Source organism: Erithacus rubecula, assembly GCF_903797595.1.
Source record: "Erithacus rubecula genome assembly, chromosome: 22".
Lineage (NCBI taxonomy): Eukaryota > Metazoa > Chordata > Aves > Passeriformes > Muscicapidae > Erithacus > Erithacus rubecula.
Window position 1 is genome coordinate 10,021,292 of NC_136674.1, and position 27,138 is coordinate 10,048,429.

Genomic DNA, 27,138 nt, shown 5'->3' on the forward strand with positions numbered 1-27,138 from the left:
CCACGGGCAGGGCACGGGTGTCGCCATACCCACTACTGGCCATCACGGGTGTCCCCACGTGCCCCGGGCCGTCACTGTGGTCAAGGCACAGGTGTCCCCATTTGCCCTGGGATGTCATCGTGGGGCATCACATGGGTGTCCCTATCATTCTCCACGTTGTCACCACGGGATAGAGCGTGGACATCTCCCTGCATCCCCGGGCCACCATGGCAACGGGCATGGACCTCATCCTGGATCCCAGGCTTGTGACTGCGGGAGAGGGAATGCACGTCCCCTTCATTCCCTGCACTGTCACCATGGAACAGCAATTAGATGTCACCCCTCGGGCTGTCACCAAGGGCAGGCACAGCCCTGTTGGTCCTCAAGCTGTCACCGGGGCACAAGGCACGGACATTTTCCTGCACCCCCAGTCCCCTACTGTGAGCCAGAGCAGAGACCTTTTCCCGGGTCCCCAGGCTGTCACACTAAGACAGGGCAGAAATGTCCTGGACACTTCAGACCAGCGCACAGACTGAAGGCCGTGGGACTCTGGGTTGTCACTGTGGGAAAATGTACGGGCAACCCCTGGGACCCTAGGCTGACCCCCACCCCTCCCGTGTGTTCCAGGGCTGTGACCATGCAGTGAGACAAGCGACATCCCTGAAGCAAGGACCCAGCACGTTTCCAGCTTGTGCAGTGCCACGAGCTGGGGTGAATCCCTGCATCATTGCCACCGCCACAGGGAGGGGTCAGGGACATGGGACACAGGCTGGAGCCAGAATCCTTTAAAAACTTGTCCTTTATTAGTCTGTCAGAAGCGAGTCCCTCCGTAGAGGGCGTCCGACCCAGTTATAGCAAAGTGAGCAACACGAAGGGACCGAGCCCCTCCTGCCCGCGGCCCCCCCAAACCGGGGGAGCCGCGGGGACCGCGGTGGGGGCCAGGCTGACGGGAGCATCCCTCCCCGCAGAGCCCCCGCCGCCGGCACCCCCTTCCCTCCCTCCCTCCCTCTCTCCCTTCCTCCAATGTGGGGTACCCCTCAACCTGTGCCCCCCCGGCGGTCAGCTCTGGGGCTGGGGAGGGGCGCGACAGCCCAGGCCCCCCCCAAATCCCGCAGAGAGCGATAGCACCAAGGGGGACGGCTGCTCCCCGCAGTTTATTCCGCGCTCCCTGCCGGGACCGAGGGGCGGGGGGGGGCGGACGCTGCCGGGGAACGCGAGGTTCCTCCGGGGGCTTGAGGAGGGGGTGTCTCAGCTTTGCTTCGGATTTACATTCTGGACCATGCAGTAGCACCAAAGTTCATGAGGTGATGGGTGACGGAGCGTTACTTCCGCTTCCTCCCGCAGTACTTCCCTGCCGCGCAGCCCGCGCCGCCTGCGGGGGATGCGGGATGAGCGCTCCCTGCCCCGCAGCCCGCCGGGGATGCTCGGGGGACGGGGCAGGGAGGGCAGGGCGGGGCGGGGCGGGGCAGGCCGGAGCCGCGCTCACCTCTAAAGCCCAGGGCACCCAGGGCTCCTCCGTAGGGCTTGGGGGGCTTCCCTGCAGCGGTACGGCAGAGCGGCGTTAGCGGGACCCTCGCGGGGACACGCACCCCACACCCCGAAACGTCCCGCGGGGAAGATGATACTCACCACCAAATCCCAGGCCGCCGACCCCACCTGAAAGGAGAGCGAAACCCTCAGCACGCACGGAGCACCCCCATTTCTCTGCCCCGCACCCCCCCGGCTGAGCCCAGCCCCCCGGGTCCCTCCTCGGCCCGTGGCCGTGTCCCCGTGAGCCGCCAGGCACCGACACAGCCCCCGGGGGTGCGCTGAGCTGCCGAGCTGGGGCAGGGCTGGTACCTGGAAAGATCGGTGATACGCCGAAGCCGGGACCTCCAACCCCTGGGGAAAAAGCAACAGCCAGTGACAGCCAGTGACAGCCGGTGGTGACAGCAGTGCCATCCTAACGTGACTGGCGACACCCTGGCTTACTCCAGAGACAGGAGCTGATGCAAAAGCCGCCGTCCCCACCCTCTGGCTTCCCAGAGCTCTCCCAGGCAGCCGCGTGCCCAGCAGCGAATGGCAGCAGCGTGGGGACAGCAAGCGGGGACGAGTGTGGCAGGGTAGGGGACACACTGCCGTGCCAGCCCCAAACTGCAGCACTCACCTGGCTGCAGCCCCCCAGCACCAAAACCTGCAGGTGGGTGAGCCCCAGTGAGGGTGGGGAGCGTGAGCACAGCCATGGAATGTGGATGGGGACAGGGGCTGGAGTCACTCCTCCAGCCCCTCTGGCTGTCCCTTACCTGGCTTGGGAGGTTTCCCAGCAGCTCCTGGATACAAGAGTTCTATGTCAGAGGGAGCACCAGTGCAGCCCCTGCCCGGACTCACTGCCCCAGGGGCACAGCCCTTCAGGAGGGTCCCAGACCCTTCAGGAGGAGCGTGGAGGGTTCCAGAAGGGACCTGCATCTCCACACGTTGGGGACATGGTACAGTACATGGCATGGGCAAGGCTGGTGCTATGGCCCTCAGTCCCTGCTCATCAATGGCAATCCCTTCAGATCACCCCTGGGAACAGGGCAGGTGGCAAACAGGACGGGGCACAAGGCACGGTGGCAGTGCAGGATGGGATTGTACTGTGAGACCGGGAGGGGACAGAAGTGACCCACAGACTCCCTTTCCTTTTCATTGCTCTGCCAGCACACTGCTGCTGCTCCCTGCAGCCAGCCCTGGGAGCCCCACACTGGGACCAGCATCACTCACCGAGGCCACCAACTCCGAGCCCACCGATACCGAGGCCACCTGCAAGGGGTAGCCTGGGTGAGCAGCAGCAGGGACAGACAGCAGGGCAGGGACAGACAGCAGGGCAGTGTCTGACCTGCCCCACACCCAGTCCCAGTGTGCCCGTCCTTCCTTGGGCAGCCTTGCTATGAAGGACCATCGCCCCTGCTCCACCCCTCTGGGTAAGCATCCCCCTGCCTGCACATCCCCCTGCCTGGGCTCAGCTCCTGCCAGCACTTACCTGGGAGGCCACCAACCCCTGGGACTCCAACCCCAGGAACACCTGCCAGAGAGACACCATTAACACCTGTCCCCCCCCAGCTGGACCCCCAGCTTGGAGACTCCCAGCCACTGCCCAACCTGCTGGGGTGGCCCTGGCACACATGCTGGGAGTCCCCAGCACCCATCTCACAGCACCCAGAGGAGCTTCAGCCCCTGTATGACACATGAAGGGGAAAACTGTCCCCAGTGAGGCTAGGGCAGGGAGTACAGGTGGCCCTTTGCACCCGTGGGTGATAACCACGCCTGGGCCATCAGGGCACAGTGGGCATGCAGGGTACAGGAAAAGAGGTCAGCACCCTGATGGCCCAGGAACAGTCTGAGGTGGCCCTGGGGCAGAGGTACGTACCGAATTTGGGAGGTTTAGCACCAGGCTGCACCCCTACTTGGGGGATGCCTGCAAAGTGAGTGAGGACACCACGGTCAGGACAGGACACTCACCCCCACATCACGCTCATGTGCCACCACCCGCACCCCTCCCTGCCACTCCTTCATGTGGCTTGGCGGCTTTTAGCACTCCCAGCCACCACTGTCCCCAAGCAGGATGGGGCAAAGCACGTACCTGCCCCAGGAAGGATGCCAGTTCCAGGTACTCCCACCCCTGGCACCAAACCGGGCACGCCACCAACGCCAGGTGTCACTCCGGGCACTCCGCCCACGCCAGGCACCACACCTGGCACCCCTCCAACCCCAGCACCTGCAGAGAGAGAGGTGAGGCAGCAGGTGTGATCCCCATGCTCACATGGGATGACGTGCCAGGACTGGGTGCCCACCAGCATACTCTGCACTGGGCAGTGCCACACCAGGGCTGGCAGGGAGACTGAGGGGCTCCCCAGGCTGACTCACCAAATTTGGCTGCCTTGGCCGCTGCCTTGGCTGCTGCTGCTGGACCTCCAACACCTGGGCAGAGACAGCAAGGGGGGGGTCAGTGACCTGGGGAGGCCTCGCAGCAAACCTGGGCAGAGCCCATCCCCCAGGGCTTGTCTGCATCCCCCCAGGGGACACCGCTGAGATTCTCCTCAAGCTTGTCCTGTCCCCAGAACTGCCCCCATACCAGCCAGGCTGCCCCCACCCTCACTTTCCTCCTCACCTGGGACACCTCCAACACCAGGAACTAGGCCACCTACTCCAGGAGCCAGGCCACCTACTCCAGGAGCCAGGCCACCTACTCCAGGAGCCAGGCCACCCACGCCAGGAGCCAGGCCACCTGCTCCTGTAAGGAGAAAGAGAAGGACTGGGGCTTCAGCTCAGGAGGAAACATGATAGAGGGAGTTGGATGAGAAGGCATGGCAGGCTAGGGGAGGGGGTGGGTGGATGGATTAGGAGATAGATATGTGGCTGGATGAGAAGTAGTTGAAATGATGGTAGGATGGATGAATGGTTGGATGGATGGCAAGATGGATGAATGGATGGATGCTGAGATGGACACATGGATGGTGGCATGGCGAGATGGACGGATGGAGGGGTGGTGAGATGAATGAGTGTGAATGCATGGTCAAATGGATGGTGGGATGGATGAATGGAGGGATGACAAGATGCACTAATGGTTGAAGGGATGAAAGAATAGATATGTGGATGGATGTGGAGTGACAGAACAGATGAATGGAGGAGGTACAGAGGATGGACAGAGAAGGGGACAGATGGACACTGAGGTGGTGATGGTGTGGGTGGGTGGGCAGAACGGGGTGTGGATGGTGAACTCGAACGCTCACCGGGGCTCACCTCTCTGGAGAGCAGCCCTGACACAGCCAGAACCTCATCCCACATTCAGCCCTTCAGGGAGCTCATCCCTCACCCCAGGGACCCCAGGCACTGCTGGGCCTCAGCCCTGACAGGGGAGCAGCCTGGAGTGGGGATGAGCAGGAGACAGGACATAACCCAGAGATGCCAGCTTACCGTACTTGGCTGCTTTGGCGGCTGCTTTGGCAGCGGCTGCCGGACCTCCTGAGGGACAGGGAGTGAGAGGGTCAGGAGCACGTTCAGCAAGCACTGCTGGGGATATCTGAGCATCCCTTGGGCACCATCTCACCTGGAACACCGACCCCAGGCACCAGACCAGGCACACCCACTCCAGGCACACCCACTCCAGGCACACCCACTCCAGGAATGCCAACGCCGGGCACGCCAACACCGGGCACGCCAATGCCGGGCACACGTCCTGCACCTGCAGAGAGGATCAGGGATGTGCCCAAGGGGGCAGACTCCACAGCAGGAATCCCACTGACCTCCACAGCACCGGGTGTCCCCTCCTCTCCTGTGTGCCAGCACACCTCCTCCCTCCCTGGGACAGTGGTGGTGATGGTGGAGACAGTGGGGACTCACCGATTGCTGCTGCTTTCGCCGCAGCCTTGGCAGCGGCTGCTGCTGCTGGGCCACCCACTGCAGGGACACAAGGGACACAGTCAAGGCACTGCCAAGACCAGCATCCCCACAGCAGCTGGTGACAGCCCATCTGCTCACCTCCAACACCGGGCACAGCTCCAGGAACACCAGGCACGCCAGGAACGCCTGGGACACCAGGGACACCGGGAACTCCAGGAACGCCAGGAACACCAGGAACGCCAGCGATGCCAGGAACGCCAGCTCCTGCAGGGAGTGAGAAAGGAAAAGTCAGATCTTGATGCAGCTACAGCTGAAAGGTTGGGCCTCTTCTGTCTCATCATTGTGGCCTGGAGTGGAACATCCACAGCCACTTCCAGGAGAGACATGAGCAGGGCAGGAGAGGGATAAGATCTGTGTCGTGCTAGATCGATGTGTGCATTACAGGATCCCACCAGGTTTTGCAGGGTCATGAGGCTGGGTCCCGCACAGCACGTACCGTACTTAGCTGCCTTTGCTGCTGCTGCTGCCGACGGCACCCCTGGGGACAAGGGAGACACGGACCTTCAGCCACCACAGCCCCATGGAGCTGGGCCATGGGGACAGGGCTGCTGGAACAGTCACCTGCCACCCCGGGGACGCCTCCGACGCCGGGCACTGCCCCTGGGACACCTCCGACACCAGGGACCAAGCCAGGCACACCTCCGACTCCGGGCACGAGGCCGGGGACGCCGCCCACACCGACACCGGGAACGCCGGCGCCTGCCGGGGACACGAGGGGACAAGTCAGAGCTGGCTGAGGCAAGAGCTCAGAGCTGGGACCTGCCATGGCTCTGTGTCCTCATTGTGCCCTGGAGAGCAGAGCATCCATGGCCTCATCCAGGAGAGGCACCAGTGGGGCAGGGCAGGGCAGGGATTGCTAGACCCAGTTGGATATGATTCTGAACCCCAGACAGTTTTTGGAGGATGGTGACCCTGGGCAGGGGGCACAATGCCAGGAATCCCTGCCCTAAGAGCAGCAGCACTGAGACCTTGAGCACCAAATCCTGCAACAGATCAGCTGGTGGAAAATAGAATGGGTAGAAGATCCTAGAATTCAGTTAAAGCCATCAGTTGGTGCTCATTGTTCAATTCCACGGAGCAGCCAGGAGAACCCCTGGAGAGGGAGAAGGTTCTGCCCTGGAGATGGAGCCAGGCCCAGGTGGGAGCAGCCAGGAGCTGAGCTGAGTGTTCTCCATTCCCCATCAGGAGTGACCCCAGGGGACACCCCGTGCTGGCACCCTCGTGTGCCAGGGTGGGCAGGGCAGGCAGGGCTCCCGGGGGCTGCACGTACCGTACTTAGCTGCCTTTGCTGCTGCTGCTGCCGACGGCACCCCTGGGGACAAGGGAGACACGGACCCTCAGCCACCACGGCCCCACGGAGCTGGGCCATGGGGACAGGGCTGCTGGAACAGTCACCTGCCACCCCGGGGACGCCTCCGACGCCGGGCACTGCCCCTGGGACACCTCCGACACCAGGGACCAAGCCAGGCACACCTCCGACTCCGGGCACGAGGCCGGGGACGCCGCCCACACCGACACCGGGAACGCCGGCGCCTGCCGGGGACACGAGGGGACAAGTCAGAGCTGGCTGAGGCAAGAGCTCAGAGCTGGGACCTGCCATGGCTCTGTGTCCTCATTGTGCCCTGGAGAGCAGAGCATCCATGGCCTCATCCAGGAGAGGCACCAGTGGGGCAGGGCAGGAATCAGCCCCCTGACTCCCCCAGCGATTGCCAGGCAGTCACCAGCACAGGGAGTACAACCATCCTCATCCTCACAGGGGCCCAAGGTGCTCCATGCCATTGGGACATCAGGCCTTGCAGGCAGACATGTCATGGAGGAGAAGTGGCTGGGTCTCCCCAGCAGGTGTCTGCAAGGGCTGGGAGCCTGGGCACTGGGCAGACAGTGGAGCTGCCCAGGGCACTGACAGCCTGCACCTGCTGGCACTCATTAGTGCCACACAGATAAGCATTAGGTCACTTCTGCAAGGGCTGAGTGTCAGAGGGCTTTGTCCTCATGGCACTCTGCTAGGCAGAGGCACCTCATCTCAGAGCACCCACTGGTGAGTTCCCTCCTGAATCCCATCCTTCCCTGGGCCTGTGGAGGGATGTTTTCTGCACAGTAACAAGAGGTGGGCACCAGTGGTTTTTCCCTCAAAGGAGAGCAGCCACTGTCTCCTCCTGGGGACTCCCAAGGCTCTACAGTTACCATGCAAGAGCAGGTCCATGGGACCTGTCCTGGTACCAACGGCTGGCTCTCCCTTTTGGAGAAGCACATGGAAGCCAGTCCTGCATGGAACCTCAGGGCCAGTTCTGCACTCCTCCCTGGGCCCAAGCTCAAGGTGTCCCTGCTGTTTGATCATGTTCCTCATCTCCACTTAGCTCTATTCAGGTGGTTATAGCTGATGGATCCCACCATCCCAACAATCCAAACTTTGAAGGGTGGTGACCCTGGACAGGGGCCACTCTGTCAGGAGTCCTTCCCCTAATGGCAGCAGCCATGAACCCTTGGACACCAGATCTTGTCTCACATCTGCTGCTGGAAAACAGATTTGGCACTAAACCCAGGAATTCAGTTAAATGCAAAGCCATAAATCTGGGCTCATTTTTCACTTCCACAGAGCAGCCGCGAGAACCCCTGGAGAGGGAGAAGGTTCTGCCCTGGAGATGGAGCCAGGCCCAGGTGGGAGCAGCCAGGAGCTGAGCTGAGTGTTCCCCATTCCCCATCAGGAGTGATCCCAGGGGACACCCCGTGCTGGCACCCCGTGCACCAGGGTGGGCAGGGCGGGCAGGGCTCCCGGGGGCTGCACGTACCGTACTTAGCTGCCTTTGCTGCTGCTGCTGCCGACGGCACCCCTGGGGACAAGGGAGACACGGACCCTCAGCCACCACGGCCCCACGGAGCTGGGCCATGGGGACAGGGCTCCTGGAACAGTCACCTGCCACCCCGGGGACGCCTCCGACGCCGGGCACTGCCCCTGGGACACCTCCGACACCAGGGACCAAGCCAGGCACACCTCCGACTCCGGGCACGAGGCCGGGGACGCCGCCCACACCGACACCGGGAACGCCGGCGCCTGCCGGGGACACGAGGGGACAAGTCAGAGCTGGCTGAGGCAAGAGCTCAGAGCTGGGACCTGCCATGGCTCTGTGTCCTCATTGTGCCCTGGAGAGCAGAGCATCCATGGCCTCATCCAGGAGAGGCACCAGTGGGGCAGGGCAGGAATCAGCCCCCTGACTCCCCCAGCGATTGCCAGGCAGTCACCAGCACAGGGAGCACAACCATCCTCATCCTCACAGGGGCCCAAGGTGCTCCATGCCATTGGGACATCAGGCCTTGCAGGCAGACATGTCATGGAGGAGAAGTGGCTGGATCTCCCCAGCAGGTGTCTGCAAGGGCTGGGAGCCTGGGCACTGGGCAGACAGTGGAGCTGCCCAGGGCACTGACAGCCTGCACCTGCTGGCACTCATTAGTGCCACACAGATAAGCATTAGGTCACTTCTGCAAGGGCTGAGTGTCAGAGGGCTTTGTCCTCATGGCACTCTGCTAGGCAGAGGCACCTCATCACAGAGTACCCACTGGTGAGTTCCCTCCTGAATCCCATCTTTCCCTGGGTCTGTGGAAGGATTTTTTCCTGCACAGTATAGATGATGGGCATCAGTGGTTTAACCCTCAATGCTGAGTTGCCATTGACCATGGCTCCTCGTGGGGAATCCCAAGGCTCCACATTGAGATTCCCAGGGCTCCACAATAACAGGGAAAAAAAAAAAGGTCCTGACACCTACCGACCTAAGTGCTGGCTCTAAGTTGTAGAAGAATATGGAACCCCAATGCTGAGTGAAACCTCAGGGCCATTTCTACCTCCTCCCTGGGCCCAAGCTCCATACTACCCTGCTGCTGATCCATGAATCCTGGCCCCACTGGAGCTCCATTGGGGTGGTTTATACCTGATGGATCCCACCATCCTAATAATCCCAACAGATTGAAGAGAATGGTGACCTTGGGCAGGGGGTGCAAAGCCAGGAAACCCTGCCCTAAGAGCAGCAGCACTGAGCCCTTGAGCACCAGATCTTGTGTCACATCTGATGCTGGAAAACAGATTTGCTCTAAACCCAGAAATTCAGTAAAATCCAAAGCCATAAATCTGGGCTCATTTTTCACTTCCACAGAGCAGCCAGAGGAACCCCTGGAGAGGGAGAAGGTTCTGCCCTGGAGATGGAGCCAGGCCCAGGTGGGAGCAGCCAGGAGCTGGGCTGAGTGTTCCCCATTCCCCATCAGGAGTGACCCCAGGGGACACCCCGTGCTGGCACCCCGTGCACCAGGGTGGGCAGGGCAGGCAGGGCTCCCGGGGGCTGCACGTACCGTACTTAGCTGCCTTTGCTGCTGCTGCTGCCGACGGCACCCCTGGGGACAAGGGAGACATGGACCCTCAGCCACCACAGCCCCACGGAGCTGGGCCATGGGGACAGGGCTCCTGGAACAGTCACCTGCCACCCCGGGGACGCCTCCGACGCCGGGCACTGCCCCTGGGACACCTCCGACACCAGGGACCAAGCCAGGCACACCTCCGACTCCGGGCACGAGGCCGGGGACGCCGCCCACACCGACACCGGGAACGCCGGCACCTGCCGGGGACACGAGGGGACAAGTCAGAGCTGGCTGAGGCAAGAGCTCAGAGCTGGGACCTGCCATGGCTCTGTGTCCTCATTGTGCCCTGGAGAGCAGAGCTTCCATGGCCTCATCCAGGAGAGACCCCAGCAGGGCAGGGCAGGGATTGCTAGACCCAGTTGGATACGCTTCTGAACCCCAGACAGTTTTTGGAGGATGGTGACCCTGGGCAGGGGCCCCTCTGTCAGGAATCCCTTCCCTAATGGCAGCAGCACTGAGCCCTTAAACACCAAATCCTGCAACAGATCAGCTGGTGGAAAATGAACTGTGTACAAGATCCTAGAATTCAGTTAAATCCAAAGCCATCAGTTGGTGCTCATTGTTCACTTCCACAGAGCAGCCAGAGGAACCCCTGGAGAGGGAGAAGGTTCTGCCCTGGGGATGGAGCCAGGCCCAGGTGGGAGCAGCCAGGAGCTGGGCTGAGTGTTCCCCATTCCCCATCAGGAGTGACCCCAGGGGACACCCCGTGCTGGCACCCCGTGCACCAGGGTGGGCAGGGCGGGCAGGGCTCCCGGGGGCTGCACGTACCGTACTTAGCTGCCTTTGCTGCTGCTGCTGCCGACGGCACCCCTGGGGACAAGGGAGACACGGACCCTCAGCCACCACGGCCCCACGGAGCTGGGCCATGGGGACAGGGCTCCTGGAACAGTCACCTGCCACCCCGGGGACGCCTCCGACGCCGGGCACTGCCCCTGGGACACCTCCGACACCAGGGACCAAGCCAGGCACACCTCCGACTCCGGGCACTGCCCCTGGACCTGCAGGGAAGCAGAGTTGCCAGACACCTTCACACATCCCACTCTGCCACTGGTGGGGACATGATCTGTTCCAGGATCACAGGAGTCTCTTGGGCACCTGCTTTGTGGTGGGCTCCTCACTCATCCTAAAGCAGCTGGTCAGGGAACCTGGGATGGTCCTGGGAATTTGATTCCCAGCTCCCTACACCTATCACGTGCCTGGTCACCAAGCATGGTGGCCAAGGACTCCCAAGGTCCCCCAAGGTTGTGGCTGTACATCCCAGCTGTCCCAGGATTGGCATGTTTTCTCTGAATGCTCCAATGTGTGGTTTGCTCCTTGCTTTTCCCCCACGGAACAGCCAAGGAGGGGTGCAGCAGAGATCTGCATCACCAGGAGCATCCCTCACTAGGGAAGGACAGCTCAGCACAGACACCACATCCCTGGCGACTTCACTGGCACCTGGCACAGCAAACCCACATCTCATGGACAGACCATGTGTGATGGGCATGCTCTGCCCTGTGCCAGGCTGCTGCATCCCGAGGGGCCTATCAGCCCTTCATCACTGCTGGAAAAGCTGCTGCAGCCGAGACAGGGGGCAGGGAGAGTACCCAGAGGATGGGATAGGGGCTGCTGGGGCAGCTGTGGAGCCACACAGCCCCTGGCACGGATGCACGGCTCTTCCCTGTGCCGAGATCTGTCCGAGGCAGCAGGAACTCACCAAAAGCTCCTGCCTTTGCCGCTGCCTTCGCCGCTGCTGCCGCCGCTGCCGGTCCTCCGACTGCCGGGACAGCGGGAGAGAGTCAGGGATGCGGGATAAGGGAAGGAGACCCTCCCCAAGCCCCAGGGCAGAGCCCTCTGATTGCCTCACCTCCAACTCCTGGGACACCGCCCACGCCGACACCGGGTGCGACTCCCGGGATGCCGCCAACGCCGGGCAAGACACCGGCTCCTGCAGCGGGGGACAGCGCGGTCAGCGTGGTGCGGGGACACGGGGACACAGCCAGCATTCCCGGGGCTGGCAGGGAGGGAGGGAGGGGAGGAAGCAGCTCCCTGCTGGGGAGGTTGTGGTATTTGTGCCACAAAGGGCGACTCACCGAGTTTCGCTGCTGCCTTCGCTGCTGCCGCCTGTGCTCCGACCCCTGCGGAGGACACGGGCACTGAGCCGCTGAGGTGCTGAGACCATTCCCACCTCAGCTCCTCCACCCCACCGGCACACTGGGGACCCGGCACTCTTGCCAGCAGCTGTCCCCCTCCCCCGTGGGACGTGCTGCTCCCCTCTGGAGGGACTGTCCCTGCAGTCCCCAGACAAGGCCCAACCCTCGTCCAGGGGCCAGCAAGGTGACAGGGTGCGTGGCCCCCTGCCGTGCCCGCGCCTGTCCCCACCCTGGGGCTGCGGAGTACCTGTCCCGGTGGGGTATCCTGCCTTTCCTGCCAGGAGGCCGGCTCCTATCCCGCCCGGCCGGAGGCCTGCAATCAACACAGCGGCAGGGCCAGGTCAGGCACCGGCCAGGGGAAGGACAAGGAGACAGACGGAGCATCTCCCTTGGATCTCCTCCCCCTGGCGCCAGAGGATGCAGAGGGATGCCAAAGCCAGCTCCTCCCCACTTGAGATCCCGTTCAAACATCCCTGGCTGGAGCTGGAGTGGCTCAGGACTTATCCTGTCGATTAACAGCTCCCAGGGATGCCGGGAAAGTTGAGTTGCCAGGCTGGTCCACAGCCACCAAAGGCAAGGCACGAGGTCCCCAAGGGACCAGCCCGCTCTGGGAGCAGGATATCCCTCACACCACCCCGAGGGTCGGTGGCCACGAGGTCATGGTGGCAGCCAGTGGAGCCACGAGGACTAAGGACACAAGCACTCACCATGGGGCAGCTTACCATTGGTGTAGGGCAGTCCATAACCACCTGGGGACAAGAAGAGAAGGGGGGGTTAACACCTGGTTGCTGCTGGCCCTGTCCCCTCTGCCCCGCGGCATGGCCCCACTCTGCCAGGGCTGTGCAGCTCCAGCCCAGGGGCTCCATCCATTGTGACAGTGAATCCTCCGGGATACAAATCCCCGCGGTGGAGCTGGGCCAGGAGATGCTGTTCTCCCTCACCTTGAAAGCAGCCGCCCCCTCGGAGCCCTGGCTGAGGGCTGTGGCGCCTGAAGCTGGTTCTGCAGGAGCCTCCCATGACCCTGCTCCAGCAAGGGGTCCCGCGGGAGCCCCAAGGCAAGAGCTGTACCCAGCTGGCTGCACCCCGGCCAGCTCCCAAGGAAAGATTTTAATTGGAATCAGGGCTTGGGAGCCTCGGCTGAAACGTGACCTCGTTAGGAGGTCGGTGTGAAAGGGGTGGGGAGGGATTATGAGTTGGAACATCGTGGCCAGGAAAATGTCTCCTTGCGAAAGAGCTGGAGCGCAGCACTCGGAATGGGGATGCCCTGGCTCAGAGGGGACCCGGGCTGGGCAGCCAGCAGCTCAGCTCCCATCACTGCTGGCACAGCCCAACACCACGGGCTGCCACATTCCTGGGGGGACACCTCGAGCTGCACGCAGGGTGGGGGTGCCGTGGGCAGGGATGTGGCTGCCTGCAGCCAGGATGGAATTACTCATGGCACAGCGTCTCCTCAGGCACTAGACACCATCCCAGCAGCCAACATGTGGGGACAAGGTTTCCCTCCATCCTGCCAGGCTATCCCATGGTGTCCCACGGCAGCACAGTGGTGCTGGTGGGCAGAGGCTCACACTGAGCTGTGCCAGGTGTCCTCCACCTTGAGGGCCACCCTTGCCCAACCAGGGCCACCTTATCAGCACCTTGCTAACCCTAAAGCTGGGAAAGGGTGACACACATGGAGGTGACTCCAAGGGCCTGAAGTCCAAACCTTGGGTCTCCAAGGGTTTTGGTGGGTCGAAACCCAGCTCTCTACCATCCCCAGCTGGATGGGAAGGCAGCCCCTGCCCTGGGGCTGTGCCCACAGGAATGTCACCCATGCAGCCAGGGGGGCTCAAGCTGATGCACACATTGGAAGGGCTTTGCACAGACTGATGCAACCCAAGCACAGCTGGACACCCCGTCCCTACAGCATCAATGGAACAGCCACAGCTTCAGACTGAACCTCCAGCAAGGTGGACACCAGGGCCAGGATCACCTCCTGAGTGGGGACAGCACAGGAGCAACTCATCTAAAGAGGCAATTTTCCACTTAAAATGTTATTTGTCCCAGTGTCCCCTCATCCCCTCTCAACCTGCACCTAGTGCAACTGGGACAGTGCAGGGGACACCCCACCTGTGGCAGCCCCAGATGCACCTGCAGCATCAAGACAGAAGTCTCCACAGCAGCAGCACAGTCTGTCCTTGCACTGCCAACCCCAAGCCCTTAGAGGTGACAAACCAGCATCCCAGGAAGGTCTGGAGACATCCTCACTGTCCTGGTCCCTGTCCTGGGGCTGGGACCCAGACAGGGTCTGCCAGCAGCAGGGCTAAGTTTCTGAAGGATGATAACTCTGCTCCACTGCAGGAAACAGGAGCAGACCAGGGATCCCTGCTGCTGTTGGGGACATGAACCCTGCTGGGGGGAAGCCAGCAGAGCTGCTGGGACTGGAGCTGGACTGGGATGTGCTGCCTGGGGGCTCCTCTCACCGATGCTCTCCTGCCCCCAGCAACTTGTTTGGGTTAATGGAGAAATGCCTGTGGATCCCCAATGCACTCCGCAGCACCCCAGGGATGGGGGCCCTGCCTGGATGTGGCTGCCACCCTTCTCAGGACGCACTGGGGAGCAGTCAGGTGGAAGCATGGCCCCTGAAGGGCACAGAATCTGCCACTGTCCCTCCGTGGGCACAGCTGGCCGGGCACAGGAAGAGCTGGCACCTGGCACAGGGCTGGGAGAGGAATGTGTGCAGAGCAGCCTGGGCTGGGAAAGGGGTGCTGAGCTCCCCTAGGCCGACCTGGGCTGGAGCTGAGCACCATCCAGGTGGGCAGTGGGGAGGGACACCTGCCTGGAGCCCTCAGGTGAGCTCAGCTACAGCTCCTTGAGCCAGTACACCTGGCCCAGGTGAATGCCCAGCCCAACCCCAGGAGCCAGAGAAATCAGACTGTCCCTGCACAGGCTGTGCCTTGTGCCAGCAGGAGCTGGCAGGGACATCCCAGGGTGGCCTGAGCATGTCCCCAGAACGTGACCCTTCCTACCTTACAACAGCTGGGGAGAGGCACAGCACTGTCCACATGAGCCAGGGGCAAGACCACGGACATCACCCCTCAGCTGCCCATGGGGCTGCCACAGGCAGAGCACAGCAGAGCTCCTGGCTCTGTCCTGCTGTTCCAGGGCCAGCACTGGCACTGCCAGGTCTGGAGGACCAGCGGGCACCATGCCTCAGCCCCAGGGGACGGCGGGTCCTTGTCCTGACACTGCTGGGGATCCTGCACCGCAGTGAAGCCACTCTGCTGGCCGTGGAGCTTACCTGGGAGCTTAGGAGCTTTGATGGGATACCCCAGAGGGACACCGGGCTGCTGACCTCCAAAACCTCCCAGTCCTGCAAACCAACAGCAGACTCTCACCTGGAGCCCGCGCCATGGCTGCCACCAGTCCTGGATGAGGGGAGTGCCCCAGGGCACCTGACAGAGGATAGTGGGTGGCTTGGGGAGCCCTGAGGCATCTTCTGGTGTGGGGATACCACGGCTGTGAGGAGAAGGCTTGGGAAGGAAGAGAAGGACAGGCAAGAGAGATGGGACACTCACCAGGGATTCCTCCAAAGGCTCCAACTCCTAAAAGGAAACACAAAGACACCTATGTGAGTCCTGGGCTGCTCCTGGAGGCCCCAATTAACCTGAGTGAATTCAGCTGTAGGTTGGCCTGCTAAGTGCCATGTAGGGCTGTGATCTCAAAGGATGGGCTTAAGAGCCAGGCTGGAGCCAGCTCTGAACCCACCCCAGTGTTCCAAGGGGATTGAGGAGACCTACCTGGGGCTTTAGGCTTGACTCCAGCTCCAGTGGGGACTCCAGGCAGCACCCCCACACCAGGGAAGCGAACACCTGGAGCACAGACCAGAGGGGTGAGCTGGGGCCTCAGGATGTTAGTGGTACCCAACACCCCCATACCCAGCTCCCAAACCCCTGTCACCCATGGCACCCTCATCCTCCGGGGCTTGCTGGGACCACCCTGTGCCAGCTGCCTGTACCTCCAGCTGCCAGGAGGGGCTTGCTGCAGGCCTGGAGCTGCCTGTGGAACAGAGCCTGCAGGGAACACAGCACTCCAGAAGAGTCTTGCTGGTGACAGCAAAGCCCCAGCCCGGCCTGGCCAGTGCTCTCTGCCCTGGTGAGGCTCAGTGGCCTGGGGCCAGATGGGGCTCCAGCCCTCCAGGGGTAGCAGTGTTAGGGCCTTGTGGTCCTTTGGGTTGGAATTTTGGGTTTTGACTTTCCTTTTGGTTTGGGATTCTTTTTCCCCTCTTACAAATGTCTTTCATTATAGCTCAAGCTTTTTCAGACATGGAAAAGACATTCCTGACCAGCAACACACTTCGGACAGTGTCGAAACATCTTGTTTTCACAAGTTTTCCTCCTCCAAATTACTTTGCACTGAGGAATTCCTCTCTCCCGCCACCTCCTCCCCCTCCTTCCCACGCCGCCAGCCCTGGTGGCTGTGCCAGCTCCTCTCCCAGTGCTGATGCTGACTGCTCCCACCAAGCTTGGCACGGGATGGAGGTGCCGGGTCCCCCCATGCCTTTGGCACGGTGGAAATGTCACTGTGACCTCAGCCAAGGGGTTTGGAAGCTGCAGGGAGCAGCGGGAGGCAGGCGGGCAGCAGGACAGGGTGCTCCCCCCACGGGGGCTGCTGGCACTGGGCAGGGACCACTTGGGAGGCTGGTTGGGGTGCTGACAGAGGGGTAGGGACCCCCTCGGCACTGGGGTGCTGCTGGCAGGGTGGGGACCCCCTCGGAGGTTGGAGTGCTGCCGGTGGGGAGGGCACCCACAGCTCACCTGCACCGGGGAGCACGCCGCCCGGGAAAGCTCCAGGAATCCCAGCACCTGCAGGCAAAAGAAATGGAAGATGAGGGGCCGGATGGAGTCGCTCCCCGCCCCGGCCCCGACGCCGGGGCCGTCACCTACCTGGTATTTTAGGGGGTTTCCCTGCCGCGCCCAGGCCGGGCTGCACCGCGCCCGGTACCACGGCACCTGCGGGCAGCACAGACCCCTGAGCCCCCGCTCCTGCCCGCGCCGGGGACAGCTCTGCCCCAGCCTCGGCTCTGCTGGGAGCGAGGAGTGTTTCCTACCTGTGGAGACCCCGAGGCCACCAGGACCACCAATTCCACCCACGCCTCCAATGCCAGCACCTGGGGGCATTGGGAAGAGGAGTGTACCAGGGGGAGCTGCCGCCGCCGGGCTGCGGCTGGCCGGAACGGACCCGGAGAAGGGACAAACTCAGGATGGCCCTTGGGGGTGAAGGGGACACCCTGAGGCGGTCCCAGGGGTGCTCTCTGCTCCTGGGGGCTCAGGTTTGGCCAATTCCCCCGCGCCTGGGTCCCTCCGAGTCACTGGGGAGCTCAGTGGGAGCATCAGCTCCTGCCTGTAGCCCCGGTTCCAGGGGAAAGCTGCCCTGGCCCCGAGTCCCTGGGGGCTGCCCGAGCCCCGGGCCGCTTTGCCCAAACCCCCCACAAGCACTCACCAGCTTTTGCAGCAGCCTTGAGCGCCGCGGCCGAGGCGGCTCCCGGGAACGCGCCCCCAGGGAAGGCAGCTCCAGGGAACAGACCCGCAGCACCTGTAGGGAGAACAACCGGCATCAGCACCCCGAAAAAACAGCTGCCAACAGGGGCTCCTGCCCTCGCGGTGGGCACGGGGGCGGTGAGCTGGGGGGGCTGCGTGGCAGTGCCAGGGCTGGCATTAGGCTGGGCAAGGCGGCGTTAGCAGGCACTGACTGCCCTGTCCTGCGTCCCCCAAATTCGTGCTCCCATCCACATCCCACCTGGCACACACGACACCTGACAGCCCTGCAGTGGGTGCTGACACCCCTGGAGCCACTGGCTGACCAGCTGCAGAGGCACTGTCCCTCTGCTGCCAGCCCTGCGGGGACCCCAGGAACCTCCTGTCCTCTGGGGTCACCCTACTGTGGCTGATGTCACCATGCTGGGGCACATCAGGGCTGCAGCCCCTCAGGTCTGGGAAGGGCACCCAGCCCGGATGGGACCCATCCAGCACACTCTGGAGGGCTGTGGAGATGGAGACAGGGGATGACCCCAAGGTGGATCTCTGGGGACATCGCCCCAGGGATGGCCTGGAGCAGGGGTGGACAGTGGTCAGTGCTCACCTGGCTGCAGGCCAAGGGGGCCAAGTCCCCCAAGTCCTCCGACCCCTAGAAAGAGAAGTGGGGTGAGGGGGGTGGTGGCCAGGCCCAGAGAGACAGAGGAGTGGGGGATGGGAGAACAGCCCAGGGACAGGCACAGGGACGGGTGACAAATGTCCTTGGGTCCTCCGTCCCATCTCTTCTGCCTCACCCACCCCCCACCCTGCCAGGCCACAGGGGGACGGAACCAAAATGTTTATGGCTGAGGAATGAGTCCCTGGGTCTCCGGCCAGCGCTGCCTTCCAACATCTGGGGCTCATCAGCCCTCGCTCCCTCCAGGCGCAAATTCCGGAGCCGCTGGCTCCGGGCGCGGCCACCGCTCCGGCGGGGCTTTCGCAGCCGCCCCGCGTTTGGTTTTAATTAGGCCGAATAAAGGGCCTTGTTTTTCTTTCCACGAGCTGAAATCTGAGCAAACGGAGGCTGCTGGGCCCCGCCTCGGGCTGCAGCTCCCTCTGCGCAGCCCGGCTGCTTCGGGGGGCTGTCGGTCCCTGGGCACGGCAGGGACCCCTGGCAGCATCTGGGGACATGAAGCAGCATTTCTGTATGGGGTTCACCAGGCATCGTGCAGAGAATGCCAGGACAAGAGGGAGTGGTTTGAACCAAAAAAGGAGAGATTTAGACTCAATGTTAGGAGGAAATTCTCTGCTCTGGAGGTGGGGAGGTCCTGGCACAGAGTGCCCAGAGCAGCTGTGGCTGCCCCATCCCTGGAAGTGTCCAAGGCCAGGTTGGACGGGGCTTGCAGCAGCCTAAGACAGTGGAAGGTGTCCCTGCCCATGGCAGGGGGTGGAACTGGATGAGCTTTAAGGTCCTTGCAACTCAGGCCATTCTACGATTCCATGATTTCCCTTGGCCCCAGATGTTGCACGTTCAGTCCCTGCTGTCCCAGGCTCCAGCTGTGCCTTCTCCAGCTGCGCATCCTCCTGCCAGCATCTCCCCTCTCTCCTGGTGATGTCCCCTCTCCCCACCATTCTTAGGCCAGGCAAAGCCCAGCGTGGGCTGCAGGAGCCTCTGCAAAAGCTGCTTGGCACCGATGGCAGGCAGGTGGAGGCGCTGCCAGCTTCCCCCCGGGACGCCGGCTCCCGGCTTTACATCTCCTCCCGCAGCTCTGGCGCAGCTTTACAGGCAGCAAGCACCCCCGGCTGGGGGGCTGGGGGCAGCGCCGAAGCGGGTGGGAGGCTCCCAGAGGCTCTAGCAGGATTAGTGTGGCAGGGCAGGGCTGGGTATGCCTTGGCTCGAGGGGCCCCCCTTGGCCATGGGGGAGCAGCGTGAGGGCAGCAGTGGCTGTGAAATGTCCTGGCCACTGGCATGCCTGGAGGTGCTGAGAGCCAGGGAAAGGCTTCTTACCTGGTTTGGGAGGTTTTCCTGCAGCCCCGAGTCCTAGGGGAGAGCGAGCGCAGGGAGAGGGGTCAGAGTCATCCTCCCTCCGAGCATTCCCCGGCAGGGGGACACGGGGGACAGGGCCAGCCTCCTGGCAGAACCCCTGCCCAAACAAGGCAGATCACTGGGCACCCTGCCCCTCTCCCCAGCCCAGCCTGGCAGGGGGTACCAGCACTCACCTGCTCCCAAACCTCCAATTCCAGCACCTGTGAGCAAGGGCACAGTCTGAGCACTGCTCTGGGAGCACTCAGCTGCTCCCAGGGGTCCCTGAGGAGGTGGGGAGGGTCCCACGGGTGTCAGAGGATGGGCCATCCCTCCCTGGAATGTCCCTAGGATTTTGGCTGAAGCCCTGGGGACAGGCTGTGACCTCTGAGTGTCTCCTGTGGCCAGGGCTGGGCAGGGCATAGGTGCCAGCCCTGGGCTAGGTGCCCCTGGCTAAGCCTGGCACTGCCACCCAGTCGTGCCCCAACCGTGGGGCTGATGCTGAGTTCATGCTGAGCAGCCAGACAGGGTGTCCCCATGTCACCTGATCCTGGCTAGCAGGTCCCCAGCCTTCCATGGTGTCTCAAAGGCACTCAGAGACCCCCCAGGCACCTGCCCATCCTTGCAGACAGGGTGATGTCCCCTCCCAATGGTGTCTGGACCCCCTTACCTGGGAAAAAGCCTCCTCCTGGGACTCCCCCTCCTGGGATAGCACCAGGAACCCCTGCAAGAGAAGAGATCCTTGTTAAAATCCACCCAGAGGTCCAAGGCATGGGGCTGGGGGGCTGCTCCTGGTTCCCCTGCTGCTTCCTGTGGAGGATGTGGGAAGTGGAACTCGATGGCAGGTGCCTGCCTTTCCTTGCATCCCTGTTTGCCCACGGTGGCAGTGGTGACAGGGCTTGAAGGTCCCAGCTGGGACCCAGGTATGGCACCTGGGTGCAGGAGTCAGCAGGACCCAACCCTGCAAGGGAGGGAGGGGGGGATGTGGGGCTGGCTGCAGTCCAGCTCTGCTTCCCGGCTCCTGCCCCACTCCACAGCCAGGGCTGTCTCCAGTACCTCCAGCCTTGTGTGGCTCTGGGGGATGGCACTGTCCCAGCTGATGCCCACAGTCCCTGCTGGTCCCAGCCATGCCTGAGCATCCTCTGGAGCTGCCCCAAGGATGCTTGGATGTGTCCTGTCTGCTGAGGTGCCAATGGGAAGAGCCAGCTCAGGCCTGTGGGACTGGGGTGACAGACTGGGGGGGTACACTGCTGAGGCCCATGGAACCCCCCTGTGTCCTTCTGCCTGTGTGTGTGACACTGGGGTCACCAACCAGGTGCCAGCGCTCTCCAGGGCATCTCAGCTTGTGCTCAGAGGCCACAAGGTTTATTGGCCAAGGTTTTTTGGCTGGTTTGGATGCTGGCAGAGACATGTCTTCTACAGGCCACCAGGCTGCCACCTCTGGCTGGCCTCCCAGCTCCACCACGGCCATGGGTGGGCTGGGGACAGCTAGACTGGGGACACAAAGGGACTGCAGTGCAGAGGGAAGCTTCTCTTCTGACAGAGAGGGTTTGTGGTGGAGTTTGCAGGGCAGGGGGGCTGCCAGGAAGGTGTGGGGGGGCTGTAGTGGCCACAGTCCCTGTGGGAAGGTGCAGTCAGTAGCCAGGGGGCACGGGCACTGGAGACCCTGTGGCTGGGACCTGGGAACATGCAGTGGCCTCCCCAGGGACCCAGGAGGTGGCAGCATGCAGTGGCACAGCCCTTGCAGCACCACCACGGGCTGGGCACTGCCCAGGGGCTGGGCAGGGCAGTGCCAGAGCCCAGGGGGACAGGCAGGTGGCAGGGCTGGCAGGTGGCAGGGCTGGCACACCACAATAGAGCACATTGTGCTGCACATCTCCATCACAGATGTGGGGCAAACTGGGGGGTGTCTGTGCCCCCACACTGTGCCCCACCAATGACAGGGGTGAGGATGTCCCCTGAGCCCTGCTCACCTGTCCCTTCCCCCTGGGCACCTGGCAGAGATGCCCGGCCCCACACTGGGATGTCCCAGGGTGTCAGGACACCCGTGTGTGACAGGGGTGTGGGGCTGTGCATGCACAGGACAGGTTGGCACACTCAGCAGCACAGGATACCCCTGGGGATGCAACATGCAGGGGGAGGAACCATGCCAGACTCATCACACAGCCCCGGAGTCTGTGCCCCCCATATCCCCTCCCGAGGTTCTGCCAGTGTGCCTTGGATAGGAGGGGACATGTGCTCAGCCCCCTGGCACAGCCCAGCCCGGCCCGGCCGGGGGGTTCCAGAGCAGCTCCTTTTCCCGGCCGGGGGGTTCCAGAGCGGCTCCTTTTCCCGGCCGGGGGGTTCCAGAGCGGCACCTTTTCCCTGCCGGGGGGGTGACAGAACGGCTCATTTTCCCGGCACATTCCTCGCCCACACACCCGCCCCCAGGCTGGATAAACACAGCTCCAACTCCTGCCTTGTTTCCAAACAAACTCCAAGCACCCGCCAGTTCCCGGTCCCAGCCTCTGGGAGCCAGTGCTGGCACGGCCAGGGACCCCCGGGGGACAGCCAGGGACTGTCCCCACCCCAGAGAGTGTGCTCAGCCCCCATCTTACTGCCCAGCCTCAGCCCTCCAAAACCAGGCAAGGTCCCTGGGGCTGGGGTGACAGTGGGGGACCAGGGCTGACCTTCCTTACCCATCTGTCACCCTGTGCCTGTGCTGCCTGATGGAGATCCCCAGGGAAGCTGGGACAAGGATTTCTCACAGCATCCCTGCAGTGTGGGGACCACAGAAATGTCCAGGTGTCACCTGCCCACAGCCACAGCTGCCAAACTCAGCCCTTTATTATCATCACCACCCTCCTGGGGCACTGGGGTCCCACTGTGGTGACACTGTCACTGCCCCCTTCCCAGACACCATCCCAGAGACAGGGCTCTGTGCCTGGACACTTTTGGGAGGGTTACAGAGGCTGTGGTGGTCTATCTGCTGTTCCTTGCCCAGATCAGGAGTGGGCAGAGGGCAGGTTAGCAAGGCCTGGCAGGAGATGGGATGGCCCAGAGGCAATGCGATGGGTGGCTGGATGGTGGTGCCAAGCAGACAAACCTTTCCCTCAGGAGCTCTTCCTGCCCAGCTCTGCTGCCAGGCACGGCTGGACCTGCACTGCCCTGGACACTCCTTCACAAGCTGCTCCCCCAGAGCCCAGCTCAGGGCTGTTCCCTGGTGCAGGCACTGCTGGGGAGTCTCTCCAGATCCCCCCAGCATCTCCAGTCCCTCCTCCTGGCAGCACCACCGAGCACAGGTGTTGGTGACAGCCCACACATTGGTGACACCGTGACCACAGTGGGCTCTGGCCATCACTCTCTGGCCATCTCTGTCCTTGCCCAGCCTCGGCCAGCAGTCCCCAGCCCAGTTTGGGGTCTGTGTGCTCCCATTTGTCCTCTCCACTAATTCCCTTGGCACATCAGGGAAGGGGAGACTGAGTCAGCAGCTTCCCAGAGCTGAAGGAGCTCTGTGCTGCCTCTGCTCTGAGGCTGCCAGGACCCTGGGAAGGGGATTTTCCTGGGCTCCCAGCCTGTCTCCTGGGCTGAGCTGGCTGCAAGCCTGCATCCCACCCCAGGGATGCAACCCAGGGGCCAGAGAATTTGAGCCACTCATGCAGCCCCAGCTGTGTCAGGGTGTGAGCCATGGAGGTGCTCAGGATCTGGTGTGGAGTCTCCATGTTTATGGGAATGTGAGGTTTTTCCCCCCAGCTCCATCCACAGGTGTGGATATCTATGCTGTTTCACTGCCAGAGCTGCTTCCAATTCCGTTTGGATCAGCTGCACCATTTCTATCTGCACCACTGCTTGCAGCTCTCTTCACAAGCCAGAAATGCAGAGGATTTCTCTGTTGCACAGGTTTTGAGACCAAGAGCAGGATGGAGAATCCACCACAGGACACCTCATACCTCAGCCCCTCTCTGCCCACAGGCACCGGCTCCCGGAGGAGCCTCAGTGCAAAACCACCATTTCCCCTCTTCCCTCATTCCGCTGTTTTCTTTTTCTTGGGAGAAAGTTATGGAAACATTCAGTCTCCAAGCGACTTTGAAGCTGTGCTGCATCCCGGGCTGAGCTCGCTGGTAGCAGCTGGGGGGAGCGGGGGCCTGGCTCCTCTCCAGCCCCCCTGAAGCTCCAGCTTTCATCTCCCAGCGCTGGCAGACGAGCTGCACCCTGCCAGTTGTGAGGGGAGGGGGCAGCCCTGGCAGGCCAGGCTCCAGCTGGGAAGGGGAGATGCCATCCCAGCCCCACTCTGGGGACCCTGGGTGTCCTCAGAGGGTCCCCACAGCCCCGGGCTGGGTGCTGGCACACCCAGTGCCTGCCCCTCTGCACCACCCCAGCTACTCCCTGTGGGCCCAGAACTTGCAGGGCTGGGACCTCCTTGGGGTCCCTCTTGTCCCTCCTGGGGGTGTCACTGCCAGGGGGATCCCCTGTGCTCCACACAGGAAGCACTGAGGGACTGATGCCCTGCTCCAGATGCTGGGACAGGCTGTACTTGGCACCTTCAGGGAATCACAGCACCTTCCCCTTTCCTGCAGTGCCCTGTGTCTGGCTGTGCAGGTCCCCACAGTGCCAGCACAGCTCTGCTCCCCACGGCCAGATCCCCAGGGGCTGATCTTGACCTGCTGCTGGGGGTTTCCTGAGTGCTGCCAGCTCAGCTCCTTGGCACTTCTCTGAGGTGACACTCTGGCTATGAACCCCTCAACCCTGCGATGTCTCAGGGTTTCCTCTCCTGCTGGGTTGATTTGAAGCTGCATTGGCAGTCAGTGCTGGAGTCTGACCGTCTCCAGCAACCTGGGACCCCCCTCACCTCACTGTGCCTCTGTGCCAGCTCCATCCCCAGGGTCTGGTGTGCCAGGAGCAGGGCTGAGACACCAGGCTGCAGACATGCCCAGTCCTCCATGGCACAACCTTCTCCTGTCTCCTGTCAGCACTGGGACTATCTCCAGGGTCAGCTCACCTCCTCTGTGAGGTGCTTCCCAAACCAGCAAACACCTCTGGGGACTGAGCCAGGGCCTGGAGCGGGGCCAACAGTCCTGAACTGCTCAGGAACTGCTGCAGGGTCTCACTCAGGGTCCGAAGTCCTCCAGAGACTGTCTCAGCTGGCCATGGCTTGAAGGATAAGAACAAATCCAGCCTGGATCAGCAAGCCACATCTCTCTCACTGCCAGAGATGGAGATGGCCCGAGACTGAGCACAGCCCATCCAGCATCCTGAGCAGGATTAGGCACCGACAGCAGCTCGACTTCCCACTGCCTGCACAGCCAGGACAAGCCAGCCCGGGGACAGGGTCCTGTGAGCTGCTGGCCATGGGTAGATTGAGTTGCTGACGGCTATGCCCTTGGTGATAGGTGGCCCAGCCTGTGGCTGCCCTGGTGCCCACCCAGCCCTGGCACTGCCCATGGTATCCTGCCCCTCTCCTCCGGTCCCCAATCCTTTCTGTCCAACAAGCCCCGCACGACAGCCCCGGCACCGACCCCGTGGCCGATGGTGGCTCTGCCCACAGCACACTCTGCTCGGCACAACCACCCGGCTCTTCGGAGGTGACTGTCCTCTCCCTGGTGGTGCTGTCGCCTCCTAAAGCACTCTGCCCCGTTTGGCCACTGCAGTGGGGGTTCTGAATCCGTGCTCAGCTGTTCCCTCCGCTTGGGTGGGAGCTCAGCTCCCAGTCTGGCCCCGAGGCAGGGGCACCGGCTGTGCTGGCCGGGCTGTGTCACACGGCTGGGACACAGACCCCTGCGCTGGCTGTCACCTCTCCGCCCCGGCCTCGTGTGCCGCACCTGCGAGCGCCTGGGCTGGGCTGTCACACAGCCCTGGGACCGCGCTGGGACAGGGACCCGCCGCTGGTGGCACGAGGGCGATGAGGGCGGTGTGAGGGCCCCCCGGCACCCACAGCCTGCGGTTCGGGTGGGTCGGGCCGCTCTGCAGCTGCAGCAGCCCCGGGGCTGTGGCGGCCACACACTGAGCGGCAGCTCGCACACAGGGACTGCGGGATGCTGCCACCCACCCACCGCCCCCAGCTCCCGCTGCCATCGCACCGCCGTGGCAGCTGCCACCTCCCCCCTGCCCCTCGCACTTCTAGGTCCCATGGGAGTTTGATGGCCACCGCTGGTGTCCTGCCTGCGTGTTCCTGAGCCTTTCGTGCCTCCAAGCCTCTCGGTCCCCAAGCCTCTCACCAGGACACCTCTCGCAGCCTGCCCCTGACAAGTGCTTGGTGCAGAGGTGCCGTTACCGACTTCCCCGCGTCACCACCTTCGGTGACATCCCGTCCCACCCGGGCACGGCACAAAACACCCCTCTCTTTGGGGAGAAAAGAGCCCTCGGCGGAGGTGGCACCCGGGGGCCTGCCCACCCACCCTCGGGGATGTCCCCAAGGCAGGGCAAGGTGGATGACGTCTCTGCTCGGGGCCAGGCAGTCGGGCCAGCCGAGGGGCAGCTGAGAGACAGCCGAGGGGGTGCCAGGAGGATGGGGGTGTCGCAGCCCCGGTGCCCGCGGAGGGTCCCCGCAGGACCGGAGCGAAGCGCTGGCCGGGGTAGGGGAAAGAGCCTTTCGTTCCTTACCTCCTTGCTGAGTAGCCGGGAGGATGGAGAGGAGGAGGAGGACTCCGGGGAGGAGGGGTGCAGCTGCCTGCCTTGCCATCTCTTGAAGCAATGCCCCCGTGCTCCTGCGGGCTGTGTGTTTTATCCCAGAGCTGCTTAATTGTTGCTTCCAATGATGCGAGGGAAAGGGGAGGGGGGTGAGGAGGGAGGGGAAAAGGAGTGAGGGGAGGGGGAGAGGCACAGGACACTACGTCATGAGGAAAGGCCAAACACACACGAGCCTCTCCCGCCGATTGGGCTGGCCGCTCGGGGAGGGTTTTTTTCCTATACCCTTTTTTTAAATTTTTTTATTTCTTTTATTTTTTTTTCCGTCGCTGCTCTCTCCAAGACTGCGCGTCTCTGCCAAAAAAGCTGGAAGAGCAGGGGAGCTGCCAAGGCAGGCGGTGGGGGAGGACGGGGGGGCTGCGCCCACCGGCATGAGTACCGCGGGTGATGGGTCTGTGTGTCGCGACTGGCACCTGAGTAGTCTTTCATCCCGGGTGACACCGGGGGTTTCGCATCGCGGGTGGTGTCGGCCCGAAAGGGGATTGGGGGGCAGGTGGGGCCCGGTGGGGTGAAGGGATGGGGGTGTTCGGGGGTGCAGGCGGGAATTTGGGGAATGCCGCTCCAGTCGCAGGGCACGAGGGAAGGGATCGGCCCGATGCCCGGTACCGTGGCCGCTGCCAGTGCCCAGCGCACGGAGTCCGAATCTCGGTGCCAGTGCCGGTACCGTTGCTGGTGTCCGGATCCCGGTATCAATGCCCGGACCCAGGTGCCAGGTGTCAGTGCCTGGGTCTTGGTACCGGTGCCCAATGCCCGGGTCTCGGTGCCAGTGTCCGGATCCCGGTGCCCAGATCCTGGTACCGGTACCGGTGCCCAGTGCCGGGTGCCGGTGCCAGTGCCCTGATCCCAGTGCCGGGGCTGGATCCCGGTGTCCGCCGGCGGTGGCCGTTAGGTGGCGGGCGCGGGGTGTGCGGCCGCCGGCAGGAAGGGAAAACCGGGCATTGTGCAGGAAAACGTGCTGCCGGGCCGCGGGGTGCCCTCCCGGCCTGGGGTGCCCTGGGGACACGCAGCGCCCGCCCGGCCCGGGCTG

The 27,138-nt window shown here is 63.1% G+C and overlaps 1 protein-coding gene across 2 annotated transcripts; it reads right to left on the reverse strand.

Annotated features, from left to right (window-relative positions):
- Positions 1–995: 995 nt before the first annotated feature.
- ELN (elastin) lies at positions 996–26,200 on the reverse strand. 2 transcript variants are annotated; one of them, XM_079324765.1, is made up of 42 exons: positions 26,028–26,200; positions 20,119–20,172; positions 19,646–19,672; positions 19,434–19,466; positions 18,054–18,098; positions 17,415–17,507; positions 17,023–17,082; positions 16,859–16,924; positions 16,730–16,777; positions 15,713–15,784; positions 15,491–15,517; positions 15,214–15,285; positions 12,656–12,682; positions 12,181–12,246; positions 11,874–11,918; positions 11,648–11,728; positions 11,498–11,557; positions 10,695–10,799; positions 10,570–10,611; positions 9,861–9,998; positions 9,736–9,777; positions 8,312–8,449; positions 8,187–8,228; positions 6,793–6,930; positions 6,668–6,709; positions 5,959–6,096; positions 5,834–5,875; positions 5,476–5,601; positions 5,338–5,394; positions 5,045–5,179; positions 4,912–4,959; positions 4,106–4,228; positions 3,862–3,915; positions 3,578–3,712; positions 3,365–3,412; positions 2,978–3,019; positions 2,719–2,757; positions 2,262–2,288; positions 1,819–1,860; positions 1,609–1,635; positions 1,466–1,516; positions 996–1,351 (listed from the first exon to the last, which is right to left on the reverse strand). In XM_079324765.1, the coding sequence occupies exons 1-42, from the start codon at positions 26,104–26,106 to the stop codon at positions 1,302–1,304; spliced, it is 2,826 nt and encodes a 941-aa protein (XP_079180891.1). In that variant the 5' UTR covers positions 26,107–26,200; the 3' UTR covers positions 996–1,301. The 2 variants fall into 2 exon arrangements, with proteins under 2 accessions (XP_079180891.1, XP_079180890.1); XM_079324764.1 differs by having other exon boundaries at positions 11,648–11,731.
- Positions 26,201–27,138: the final 938 nt, after the last annotated feature.